The sequence below is a fragment of the Sardina pilchardus genome, chromosome 21 (genome assembly GCF_963854185.1).
Source record: "Sardina pilchardus chromosome 21, fSarPil1.1, whole genome shotgun sequence".
Lineage (NCBI taxonomy): Eukaryota > Metazoa > Chordata > Actinopteri > Clupeiformes > Clupeidae > Sardina > Sardina pilchardus.
This window is the reverse complement of record NC_085014.1, coordinates 28940207-28953528: the sequence shown is the minus strand read 5'-3', so window position 1 is coordinate 28953528 and position 13322 is coordinate 28940207. Positions and strand designations below refer to the sequence as shown.

Here is a 13322-nt window from a genome sequence, read left to right as displayed (position 1 = left end):
CTTCCCTCCAACCGACATGCTAACTATACTTCTTTACGGGAAACCCACGTTATATACGAGGAAGACATGAATTAGTTGTGCCTTCGATACCCTATATACTGTAGAATATATAGAAGCTATAAGGGCGACGACACAGGGTACATGTTACATGAAGTTATGGGATCGCAAAAAAATCTGCAATCTATGGCCGTCCTATGGGGGTTAGCAGCAGAGCGTTGATCACCAGCTCAATCCGTGTTTCTACTTCTGGGAATATTCCTGCCCCCTTGACCCTACCTAGGCTAGTCTAGCAACTCTCTGTTGGCTTGCGAGTTAGCTAAAATTAAACTTCTATTGGGCCAATCACATCGTGTATAGAGTCAGTGGGCGGGCTAAACCTAGTGACGACTGACCTGCAACCATAAGTTGCGACCTCTGAAGTTCGCCTACAAAAAAGCTACCATCTTTGCACAAATAAGGAGATCCGTTATCTTGAGATTTGTTCCATGGGAAAGAAACATGGAGATTTTGAATTATCGCACCTGCTAACCTCTCGCAGGGACAAAGACATTGGAAATGCAGAAGTTTTGCTCTATACAGTTTTGTCCACTGCCTTCTAGTGGATACTATGCGGATTTCCACCAACAGCGAACCCGGTGTTGAACTGGTGCCGTTCGAAAGTCTTTGAACCGTGGTGCTATCTTAGCCTGGCTAACGCCTCCCACTTCTCAAATGAGACGTGGTCTGGCAACCAGACGTTCATTTTCTCGTATTTGAAAAAATGCCCAGATCCGTTCATTGGGCGCCACGGATGTCTATCAAATGCGCATAGCTCACCCAACTCGTTCGTATGCAACGCTAAGGGCTGCCGTAAATCCTTTGGCGTCGAATGTAGACGCAAGAGGGCAACGGACATTTCTCGGATGTTCTGTGATTGGTTCGCCAACATCAGGCGAACATTTGGGCGTTAGTTTCCAGACTGGCTTAGCAGCGGGATTGAAATCACCGCGCAAGGCAGTATGGGAAAACCCAGGCTAGTGCTATCTAGTGAACCAGCCCGAATTTCCTCCAGTTTTGAAACAAATCAAGGATGCGTCATCAACAAAGGGTGTTGCATGCAAAAACGAAAGTTAATGAGACGCATAAACGGGAGAATGATGTGACCAGTTGTCCCATAAAAACGGCAGAAACTATCTGTTTAAAATGCTAGTAACGTCTGCAGTGTAATGCTAGTTGAATAGTTTTGTTTACTCATGGCCACAGTTGTATGGACGGAAAACTCATGCTTTTAGCCTTCTCCCCTCTGAATGGCGCAATGACACACCCACTCCGGGTCACAAGGGTTGCAGGAAAAAACAACTATTTTTTGTTTCAACTTCCCAACTAGTTTTTGTTTGGTGGAAACGCTCCCAATTTGTTCACAAACGGGAACAGAGCCGGTTCTCTGTTGGTGGAAAAGGCCTAATTGTGATCCTCAGAAGGTGAGGACAGTATACTTTGATGCTACCCCAGAGCTAACTTACGATGCAATTTGCCATAGGCAGTTAGCTTCAATTAACACCCGGATCTCCTTATATGGGCAAAGATGGCAGCTTTGGTTCCTTTTTGTACGAACTTTAGAGGTCTTCAGAGGTCTTTTGTGGCGAACTTCAGAGGTCTTTGTGAGTTCCCAGGCCCTACTACTTGATGTGTGTCTGGCTCGTCAGGCTAGAAGCCTGCTGGACTAATGTTAAAGGAACACTTCACTCTTTTTTCTGTTAAACTATGTTATTCCCTTATTAACTAAGACGAGTTGATACATACCTCTCACGTTTCAATGCGTGCATTCACTGGCTCTGGCGCGCGGCGCAACTTTGATAGCACTTAGCTAGCCCAGTTCATTCATTAGGATCCAAACAGAGATTAAGTTAGAAGCGACCAAACCCTTTTCCCTATTTCTGTAAAGGAACATTTCACCGTTTTTTCATATTAAACTATGTTATTCCCTTAATTAAGACGAGTTGATACATACCTCTCATGTTGCAATGCGTGCACTCACTGGCTCTGGCACACGGCGCAACTTTGATACCACTTAGCTAGCCCAATGCATTCATTAGGATCCAAACAGAGATGAAGTTAGAAGCGACAAAACATCTCCAAGTTTTCCCTATTAAAGAGACCCTATGCAACTTTTTCATAGTCATAAAATCGCTCAGAGATCGTTGTTTTGCTTGACTGACCAGTTTCATCGAAAACAGTAACATTTCCTCCCGCCCCCAGTGTCCCTATCCGCTATTGCAACCTTGCAACTTTCTGATAAGCGATCGTCTTCAGTTTACATCTGGAAGTCAGAGACGCGTAAGGAACAAGAAGAACCACGCTTGCAATTTATATATAGCCTATATATTATGTATAAATATACACGCTAAAGCTGTCGGGGAAGCTCTGCAGAGAAATATGCAAGCATAAAACGAGCGAAAACGAAACCGAAACCAGAGATGAAATCGCCAATCCTGCATAATTCCTCTTTAAAATACAGTTACACAAGTAGTCACACGACCAAGTATGGTGAGACAAAATAAAACGTGGTGCATTTCTAAGCAAGTAAAAGGGATAACTATATAGACCTCTGAAGTTCGCCTACAAAAAAGCTACCATCTTTGCCCATATAAGGAGATACGGTATCTGACGATTTTTCCTATGGGAAATTAACATGGGGATTTTTAATTATCATATCTGTTAAACTCTCGCGGGGATGACAAAATCGGAAATTCAGGTGTTTTCCTGAACGCACTTTTGTCCTCTGCCTTCGAGAAGATAGTGTGATCTCCGGTGTGCGAAGGCGGCAGACTTTGCTTTTTGCTACCCCAGAGCTAATACTTGCCATGCAACTTGCCATTAAGTTAGTTAGCCAGTTAGCTCTGGGGTAGCAAAAATTAAAGTGTGCCGACTTCTCGTACTGGAGATCACAGTATGCACAAGAAGGCAGAGGACAAAAGTGTGTTCAGGAAAACGTCTGCATTTAAGAATATTGTCCCCGCAAGAGTTTAACAGGTGCGATAATTCAAAATCCCCATGTTATTTTCCCATTGGAAAAATCGCCAGATACCGAATCTCAAAGATGGCAGCTATTTTGTAGGTCTATTGTGTGGCGGAATAACATTGGGAGCACTTAGACTCTGCGCAGTAATATCCTCACTCCAAAGTGAAACTGAAAGTGCAGAGTGAGGATATTACGTCGTGACAGTGTGTAGGCCTACTCTTGATTATAATAAGAGGCCAATTGTTACACATTTCATTTTAAAAGCATATAATATAGGATGAGCAAAGTGTATGGACTTACTATATAAAATCCTGGTAACTAGATAATGTTTCACGTCCAATTTCGCAAGTGTAGCCTACATTTAAAAATCGACAGCCGTCTGTAAGACTATGGCCAAAACTTATTTAGGCTATCGTAGACTACTGTATTCACCCACAATAGGCTATCCTCTTAACTTTTTCGAGAAGAATGAAAGAAGGCAGTATACTAAATATATGGACTGCAAGAGTAGGTACAGCAGCTTTCAGACACTCAAGGTGAGGAGGTGCTCCATGCTGCATTATTGAGAGGGGCTTCGTTTCGGGAAACATTCTGGTAACACTTTATAATAAGGGTACATGAATTCTCATGAACTAATGCATGAATTAATGCAAGAATTAGGCATTAGTTAATCCATTAATATATCATGAACCATTATTACTTAACATGAATTCACTGATTGTCATTAATGAATTAATACATAAATAACTCATTATCTTAAGCATTAAGTATGGTTGGCACATCATCATGAATCATGATTAATTAAGCATGATCATGATGACTTTTTGTCAGACAAAATCTTGGACATCACCGTCATGGAGAAAAAAGAAAAGTAATTACACATGAATTCATGTTAACTAAATGTCATGAATTATCATGAGTTAATTCATTAACTCATGCATTAAGTAAACATGAAAATCTCATTAATAAACATGAATTAATAGTATGTCATTAATGACATCAGGTATGGACAACAAATTCATCTTGAGCATTAGGTAGTGGGTAAATCATTATGAATAATGATCAATTACACATGATCATGGTGATTTCTAGGTATTTGAAATGTGCTCCAAGGGGTAAGTAAACTATACATTAACTCATCATGAACTAATTAAGACCATTTTCAGAGAATATCGAAGAATCCACATCGTTCAAATATAGGCATGTCCTCATTAGCTAAGCATTATCTTTGCATTAGTTAATCATGTCTGTGGCCCCTCAGATAAAGTGATGAACAGGTGGTGCTTTAAATGCATGAAGTTTAAAGTCATGCAAAAATGGTAAATTTACATTAATTAATGATGAATTACTCATGAGTTCATCATGTTTGTGGCCCCTCACCTAAAGTGGTAAATGGACCGTTCTTTATCACTGACGAAAGAAGTGGATTCTTCGATATTCTCTGAAAATGGTCTTAATTAGTTCATTAGTGCTTCGCGTCGGGCCGTATCACCGTCTAGAACGTGCATTAACTTTGAATAACCGCACGGCGTGTCGTCCATTATCCCGTACTTAATCAGTTTCTCGCAATATTTACCACTGCATCACCATTCTGTCCTTACATTTAAGGCATGTTAAACCTGTCTTGGCCTACGCAAATCTCTTCATAAGGTGCGTCTTGTTCCATCCTACAGCAGCACATGCTATAAATAAGCTGCAGTATGTTCTGACGTGTGCAGCGGCATCACCTTATCTGTGTGTAACCACAATAATACTTTCTGATGCGGAGGTGCCTTCAGCAACTGCACGCATGACTGTGTTGCAATTGTATTCTGTCATTTTACATAAAGCACATTGTTTGGCCTGAAGTGTGAAGTTACATTAGCTTGTTAGGAAAATGTACCTGTTTAGTTAACTGCAAACTTGCCCCACTGAAGTTAATGACATGAATCAGCATTACTTTGTAGAAATCTGCTTTATTTTTCACAATTTATAAAAGCAGTGAAAGGGGAAATATCCGGGGGGTGGGGGTGAATACTTTTTGGCACTGTACGTTTAACAGCATTACCTGCTGGGGCTTCCCATGTGCCAGGCACCAGTTTCACTTTCACTGCTGTGACTAAGATATGACAGTGCTGATGCCCCCTGATGAGATGTAGAAACCTACTTCTTAATGTATGCTTCTATGCTTCTTCTAAACCTCCTCTTTTCTAGACAATCATTAAGGAAGTAATGCAAGACAAGGTGTCAAAGGTAACCAAAAGTCAAGACAAACACATATGATGGCTGCATAACATTACATAAATTAAACATGTTCTTAATGTAATTTATTAAAGTTTTAAGATGATGAGTAAACCTTTCAGATTTGTCTCGTCTCCTCTGTTGCTCTTTGTTCTCTGATGTGTTCATAAACAGCACAGGAAGAGAAGCATGTTGGTTAGAGGTGTTAACCACAGCTGGAATTCAGCAACTGCATGCCATAGCACAATGGAAAGCCCCACAGCCCCCTTTAGTTCTGATTAAGCACTTATTACCTTGACATTTCTGATGAACCACTTATCATGTCACGTTCTTTGCAAAAGCCTACTCAAAGTGTACTTTACATGATACCATGATCTTTACATGATATCAACATCTACTACAGTATTATGTTTTTATTCAGGGAAGGAAAAGGGGAAAAACAAAAAAACAACACAAAGAAAGTGTCCAATTATTGGTGGTGCTCTTGTGAAGCTAGACGTAGTCATGATCAGCTGCCTTTGTTGAAGATACATGGTCTATACTGAAGCAAAATATGGAAAAATGAAATAAAATGGGAAGAGTAAATGTAATGGCAGTTTCAGAAGAAATATTTCACCTGCACTCTCACTGTCATGGTTTGGAGGTTTGTCTTGTGTTTCTAGTGTCTTGTTTTGGGTTTTTTAGTTTGTAGAGGGTTTTTGTTCACTTTGTGGTTTCCATGTGCCATGTTCTACCAAAGAGTATAGAGGTACTTCTATACTCTTTGGTTCTACTTCCTGTCCCTGTGTTTTAGTTCCTGTCTGACATGTGGCATGTTTATTTTGCCATGGGCTCTTTTTGGTCCCTTCTCAACCTCTCTTCTCGGTCCTCCAGCTCGTTCCCACTGATCTAATTTATAAAGAACTGGATAAACTATCCCATTGTTGCCGCCCCATCATATTGTAGATCAGTGGGAACGAACCGGAGGACCGAGGAAGGAAGAAAGGAAGGGAGGATAGATAAAAAGACGAATGAGAAGAGCCTTATGTCTATCCTTTCTCCCGTCCTTCCTTCCTTCCTCCGGTCTAGGATCCCTGCAAACTTGTTTGAAACCAAAAGCTGACAGACATGGGACGGAACTTTTTACCTTTGGATCTTGGAACAATGATTGCACAATTCCGACTGAAAATGCTTCCGCATAGGATACGCTTGTTCTCTCGCGTATCGGACCATCCACCTCCCTCCTCTCTCCTCGGTCTTGCTTCCTCTGATTGCAATTAGATTAATGAGATGTCCTCGATGACGTCTGGCTTTGAACGATTTCCAAGCCACGAGCTGGAGGACTGAGGACCATGGCCGAGGATTGAGAAGAGCCCCATGTGTCTGTTCCCCCTCTCTTGTCTCTGCCCCTCACCTGAGTCTTGTTAATCTGCCTAATTGTTTAGCCTATAGTGCATTCATGCGCATGGGAAAATGGAGGGGGGAAAAATTCTAGTGAAAATATCATCGTCACTTCATGTGGGAATAAGAGGTGGGAAACTGGGGGAAGATTTTGCTAACCGCGTGCCCAGTCGGGGGCTTGTTGTCACAAAGTTAATTTGTAGTCCTTGTGGGCTTTCATGTCCAAAATTGTTCATGTGAACTTGGAATTTGTTGTTTTTGTCACTTGAAAACTGCATATTCTTCTTTCACAAGCGTATTACACGATATCTTTAAGCAAATACAGTTATTTATTTAAGATTAGTGAGCGTATGCTAAAACCTTTGTTGTGGCACCCATGTTTTCCACACATGCCGACAACAAAGTGCATGAACACACATTTTTGCAGTGGGAAAAACAGCGTAATCACAATAAAGGGCAGTCCCTGATATTCCCAGGTGGCATGACCATACTGTAGTTCTTCACCTGTGCCTTGTTGCCTTTGCCCAGTCAGCTGTGCTGTTTGATTATCTTGTTCCATGTTCACCTGTGTCTCCTTGATCATGTCCAATGGTTTGTGTTCCCTTATTCGTGTCCAGTTTATTTAAGATTCAGGCTGTGTCCAATTGTCAAGGGCGCACGCTGGATAGTACCGTTCTTTCCAGTAGCGTCTCAGTTAGCGTGCTCCTCAGTGCATCCCTACATTTGGACAGCACAAACTACAGTAGTTGGCGTCACCTGACTCGGGGAGGGGGGTGTGTGGCTTGACGATTTGCATGATGTGTGGAGCTTGACCTGCGCTGCGCAATGGATTATGGGATATCTGAGGCCATAAAAGGTGCATCGATGAACGCTTGGAAAACTCGCCAAACGAAGTACCCATCTTGTGAGAGCGCTTGACTTTCGGAAAGTCTATTCTGACGTTACTTCCGGAAAATGCACGCTGCCCAGCGTGTGTACTTATGATTCAGACACAGCCTCAGTCTTTGCTCGGTCATTGTTATACGTGACCTTGTACCACCCAAGACCCAGGTCTTATTCACATTGAGTCCCTGAGAATCACTGTTGGAGAGATGCAGATAAAGTAGCATCTTTGGGTTGCCAAGTCTGCAAGTCAAAGTTGACCGTCATGCTAACAGACATGCTAACTATTTAAAAGGCATACAGTGAAAAGGCCTGAGATGTTAAATGCAACTGGGACTTTGCTGGAATCATCTATGGTCAGATGGAAAGAAAATTTGACCTCTTTCCAATTAATATTTAAGGTGCAGTTTGATGTTGAAGATAGATGATACTGAAAAGAACCCCATGCTTCATATGTGGGCCTTGTTTTAAATCCAAAGACCCTTGGAACCTCAGTAGGGTGCATGGCATCATGGACTTTAAATCAAAATCTGGATGCATTTCTTGGGTCATGGTTGGATCATCCATGATAGGTCAATGATCCAATGTCCAGATGAACACAAATTCAAGCTTCTGCCATGCCATCTCAGTTTCCTGATCTGACCTCCATAGAAAACCAGAGGGGTGAGCTTAGGAGGAGAACCAACAAGAGAGGATCTACAAATCTTTATGATCCAGGGATGTTCTCAAATCCCCTACTTTGTCTTTTCCAACTTTTTGAGAGTTTGGGAGATATAAAATAATTAAATACAGGGTTGCCATTGTGGCAGGTTTTTCTTTATTGAAATACCTTTCCATGTCAGTCTTTCTCTTTCTTTCTTTCTTTTCTCTGATTAGCAAAGGCCCAAAATCTGTCAGAGTAGGGCGGAGGAAAGAATGAGAAAACAAAGTCTAATTCAAAGCTTTCAGTTCCTCCTCTTAATTAGAGCTTTCTTTATTAATAAATTATCTAACCTATTAAAAGACACCAGTTAGTTATGACCTACAAATCTTGGTCAAATTCTGTTTTATCTTATACCATGGACAAGCTATTGCTATTTATAACAATGTTACAGTCTTTTTGGCCCCCACTGCCTTGAAGTCGATGGTGGGGGTCAAAAAGACCATCAAGTATTTAAAACTGACGAGGAAGGAACATTCTGAAGTTTCCACAGCCGGAAATTTCCCATTTGAGACCACAGATCAAGGTGTGAAAAAGGCGGGCAGAGATTGTCTATATAATCTCTCACAACTCTGCAGAGAAAGCTGAGAAAGACATCAAACCCTTAAGGTAGAACCATGGACAACAGAGTTATTCTACTGATCACTCTCTGCATTTGCATGGCACTGGCTCAGAGTAAGGGATTTCAACAGTATAGCCAACCTTTTTATGTTTGGAATGTTTAATATTTGTTCATATAATATATATATATATATATATATAGAGAGAGAGAGAGACAGACAGACAGACAGAGAGAAATATATGTTAAAGGTTTAAAGAATTGTATGTAGGCCTAATGTACATTATTTTATGTCTTTTATGATAGACAACATGATGAGCCAACGATGCAGCTGTCGCAGAGTTCGTGAGAGGTTTGGGCCACCGAAACAAATTATGGACATCCAAATCCTCCCTCCTACCCATTCCTGTGACAGACTGGAGATTGTGTAAGTTTATCCTCCGGTGTGAGGCTAATCAATATTTTGTAGAGCGGCATGATTATGATTAATGTTGGGTCATTCCTTCACATTGTCTTTGTTCAGTGATATTGTGTGCCTATACAGTAATTTCCTGTGTATTAGCCACATTGTAAGAAGCAAAACAATGTTTTATGCAAGTTAAAGGAAGCAAAATATTAACACCATAACTGTCCCATGTATGAAGACATTTTTCAAAATCAATGTATAAGCTGCGGCTTAGTTGGGAAATGACGGTATCTCATATGAAGGTGTGTTTAAGACCAACCTCCTACATTTGAGTACTGTATGTTGATGAGAATTTTGTTTTACAGTACACTTCCCCAATTACAGATTTGCATAAGACATTTTGGGAAACTTAGATTAGCTTATTTCAATAACTAATTCAGACTCAAGCATTACTTTTGGTGTGCCAACAGTCCACCTACAATGCAGACGCCTAGACATCTGTCACAACAATGTAAAATGCAATGGACTAAATATGCGGTTAGCTGTAAAAACTTTATGAATAGTTTGCCACTCTGTAAACAGCTCAAAAGTGCTAAATCAAACTTCCACTATACTTTTATTGTGTGAGGAGGTTGATCAGAAAACTTTTTAGAAATTGGTTAATTTCAGGTGGAATGACCCTGTTTTCTTTTCATGTATTAGGGTGAGTCTTAAAAATGGTCTGCAGTACTGTTTGAATCCAAAGGCTGAGAATGTACAGAACATTATCAGATCCATTGTTGAAATGTAAGTTCTCATTTGAGTCTTGTTATCTTCATAAATGATGGTTGATTTAGGCCCTCTTAGTTGTGTCATTTTTCTAATAATAATGATCTTAAACTGTGTGAATAATCAAAATAGCATTTAGTCTACTTTTCCAAAACACACTGCATTTCTGAAGTATGTGTAAATCGAACAGAAACAGTTATGAAGATTTTCAAACTACCTTTACACAGGAAGAAAAAAATGACCACAGCTCCGAAGCCCACTTCCTCCAGTGCCAGCGATGAGTGAGGCAAGCACAGACCCTGACCCTGCAAGCAGACCCTCGCATTTCCTGAACAACCTGCTTAAAGATGCCATAAACGTTATTTTCCTTTCATTTTAGTATAAGCTAACAGAAATCATGGACTGTGCTTTGTGTATGTTTCAGTATATTTCTCCTTACCTGATTTGAAAAAAAAAAAAAAAAAAAAAAAATGCAGTAAAAAAAATAAACATGTTGACATGTGACACCTTTACTATTTTTCTACAATTGCTTGCATGCAAACAGTGAAACCTGACCGCCTAGGTGCAGGGCCAGATTTGCACACACTCATTCTCACCTCACACATTTTACAAAACATACACGCAGAGGGAAGTTGAGAGGAGGAGTTGTGAACAAAGAAGGCTCATCAGATGATATGTGAGCAACATTAGCAATGTGTATAGCAGGTTTATCCATGCCAACAAATGATTGCAGGGTCTGTAAAAGAGTGCTTCAGTTTGTCTCCACAAATATTTTCACTGCACTTATTATATGTTTTACATTCTATTTAAAAGTTCTGCCCCAGTGTAAAATAAAACATATGTAAAAGTTTTGAATGGGGTAAATATATGGTCCTAAGGATGGTACTGCAATGAAACCTGTACACACAGCTGAAATAAGAAAAAAACACTGACACTATGTTCATTGGGGGCCAAGCAGTTAAACTGCAAAGGCACCCATTGGGCCCTGCATGTCTTGGCCATCTGAAAGGTCTAGTCAGAGGCACAAAGTTTAAAGACATTTAAGGTGTGTCCAATCCACATTCGCTTTTTTAATGGCGTGATTTTGTGATCGAACACTGGACGCTGGCTGCTGTTCTTATGTTTCTTAATATCCCTTTGATTAATGAGAATGACATCTGTCGTTCCAATTAAGGGCCAGCAGCACAACGTCAAACAGCCCGTCGGTATTTTTACAGTCAACCCATCTGAAGGAATCTACTTGCACAAGTCCATTAGTTGGCTACTTGCTTTACTAAAAAACTGTGGGTGACTAGCAGAGTATAGCCTACATGCATTCTGCACTCACCTTTTATTTTAACTCATATAGGTAAAGTGGAACTAATGAAAACGTCGCCTGATGAAAGTTACCCCAATAATGTCTGAATGACTAGGATACAAGGATATTTATCCTGCCAAGGAGTTGTTTGGGACTGGCTGCTAAGGGCTCCGTACATCTCATGACAGTGTGTCTCTGTGTGGCTTTGACCTGGCTATCAGATTTAAGATTGAACATTAGTCTGGGGAGTTTGTGTTGCATGCATTCCTACTTCACAAGAGAAAGACACTCATTCATTCACACTACTGCCTCACTGTGTCCCTCTTTGATTGTACAATGTTTAGCATGTGGTGGAAAGTGTCGCTGCATGTTCTGTGGGCTATGTTATTCAGGGGATGTAGGCCTACAACGGGTGTCATTATTGGTGTTGGGTGTTGCCGCCAGTGTGACATTCGTTCACACAACAAACCAATTGTTTGGTTTGCCGCGATTTCGCTCATATGTTTTATTACAATGTCATTACCAACTTCATTCTTCTCCATAACAATACACAGTGTAGTACCCTAGCTCATCTTCCATTTGCCACGTTGTCTGTATATTGCCCATAATCTGGTTAACGCATAGTCTACTCACTGCACTTCCTGGTGGTCGGTCAGTCAGTCGGCCAATACTTTGACAGTGCATTATTTGTGCCATTTTTGTTTGTTTGATCGGGAAAAGTATTGGGCCAATTGCTCTGTCAGTTAGCACTGCGCTAGCTGTGCTGCGCTTTAAAACCATACACCTCAAAACCGAGGTTGTGGAGTTTAACATGCAGGCAGCTAAGCACACAGGATCAGCTGATTCCTTACAGTAAATGGGTTAAACTGCCTGGAAACCAGAAATACTCTGATTTAGAGTTTCACTCCAGCAGATGCAGTCTTATCCTAAGTGTGGATGGATTTCAGAATCTTGGGGAATATGTGTTATGACTGTTGTGGCTAGCGAACTGTATTTTGTGCTATAATTACAAAACAAAACTTTGCAAATGTAAATAAAGATGACACAAATAATGTTGAAATATGTCATGAAATAGTCTAGGCTACTTTTTGGAAACAATATTGATGAGGGGTTTTAAAAACTCTCAGCCGGAATGACCTGAAGGATCTCTTTTTTGAGGCCGGAGAATTTTCTCAGGAGGAAGAAGTTATGAGTCATCAAGGGTAAACAACAGCTGTGGTTGATGCTGTCATGTTTTTAACATACATATTTTAATCATCATTATTTTGTGCCCCTCGCAATTGCAATAGTTTGAGAACCCAACTGGCTAAGACACCATCCGTTCTCCTGGAAGTGGGAGAGCATCAACCAGTGCTGTGTTGCCTATAGCCTCAAACCTCCACCAAAACAATTATGCTGCGAGTACTTGGTCTACAACGATTCACCGATTTCAAGTTGGACATGGTGTCCAGCTAGTACTTCAAATTACTCCACAATGGAAAGGGAAAATATTGTAGGAAAGAAACTCATCAGAAGAGGCGCATCAGGAACACAGTCACCACGATGGTTGCAATCCTGCATGCTTTTGGGAAAAGAAGTGACCCCTCTAAACACAAACTGAGAGAAAATAACCATCAAGTGTCTTTCTACGCTGACCTATCTCAGCTTCCACGTGAAATATAGTGGCTAGACCCTTTCTGTAGATAGCATCAGTGTTAGGATTCCATAATAGCGTCAGCAATGACAAATTCAGTCCAGGTATGCAGCCAGGACCAGGCTAGCTTCATAGAGTAACTTATGTGCCATTGTGAGAGTCAAAGATAAATTCAGACTGTGAGAGTCAAGGCTAAATTCAGCCAGGATAATAAAAAAAATCCCATCTAATCCTTTAACCTTTATCTAGGTTTTGTGAAATACCCTTCAGATGCCAAGTTCAGATGACAAGATGACAAGTAAATGTTTCACAATTCTTGCAAGATGGACTATTCTTGAAGTTCTTGAAGTTGAAGTAGTTCTCTCGTTAGTGACTCGCTATGTTCCCTGGGTCCTATGTTCCCCGTTTTCCCCCAAAAGGGTCCTATGTTCCTCGGTCGCATTACATACATATTTATTTTGGAAAAGCGGGGAACA

General features: G+C 40.7%; 1 protein-coding gene across 1 annotated transcript; it reads left to right on the top strand.

Annotated features, from left to right (window-relative positions):
* The first annotated feature begins 8751 nt into the window (after positions 1-8751).
* On the top strand, positions 8752-10420 carry LOC134068895 (alveolar macrophage chemotactic factor-like). Its single transcript, XM_062524695.1, has 4 exons — positions 8752-8858; positions 9049-9169; positions 9851-9934; positions 10144-10420. The coding sequence occupies exons 1-4, from the start codon at positions 8801-8803 to the stop codon at positions 10199-10201; spliced, it is 321 nt and encodes a 106-aa protein (XP_062380679.1). The 5' UTR covers positions 8752-8800; the 3' UTR covers positions 10202-10420.
* Positions 10421-13322: the final 2902 nt, after the last annotated feature.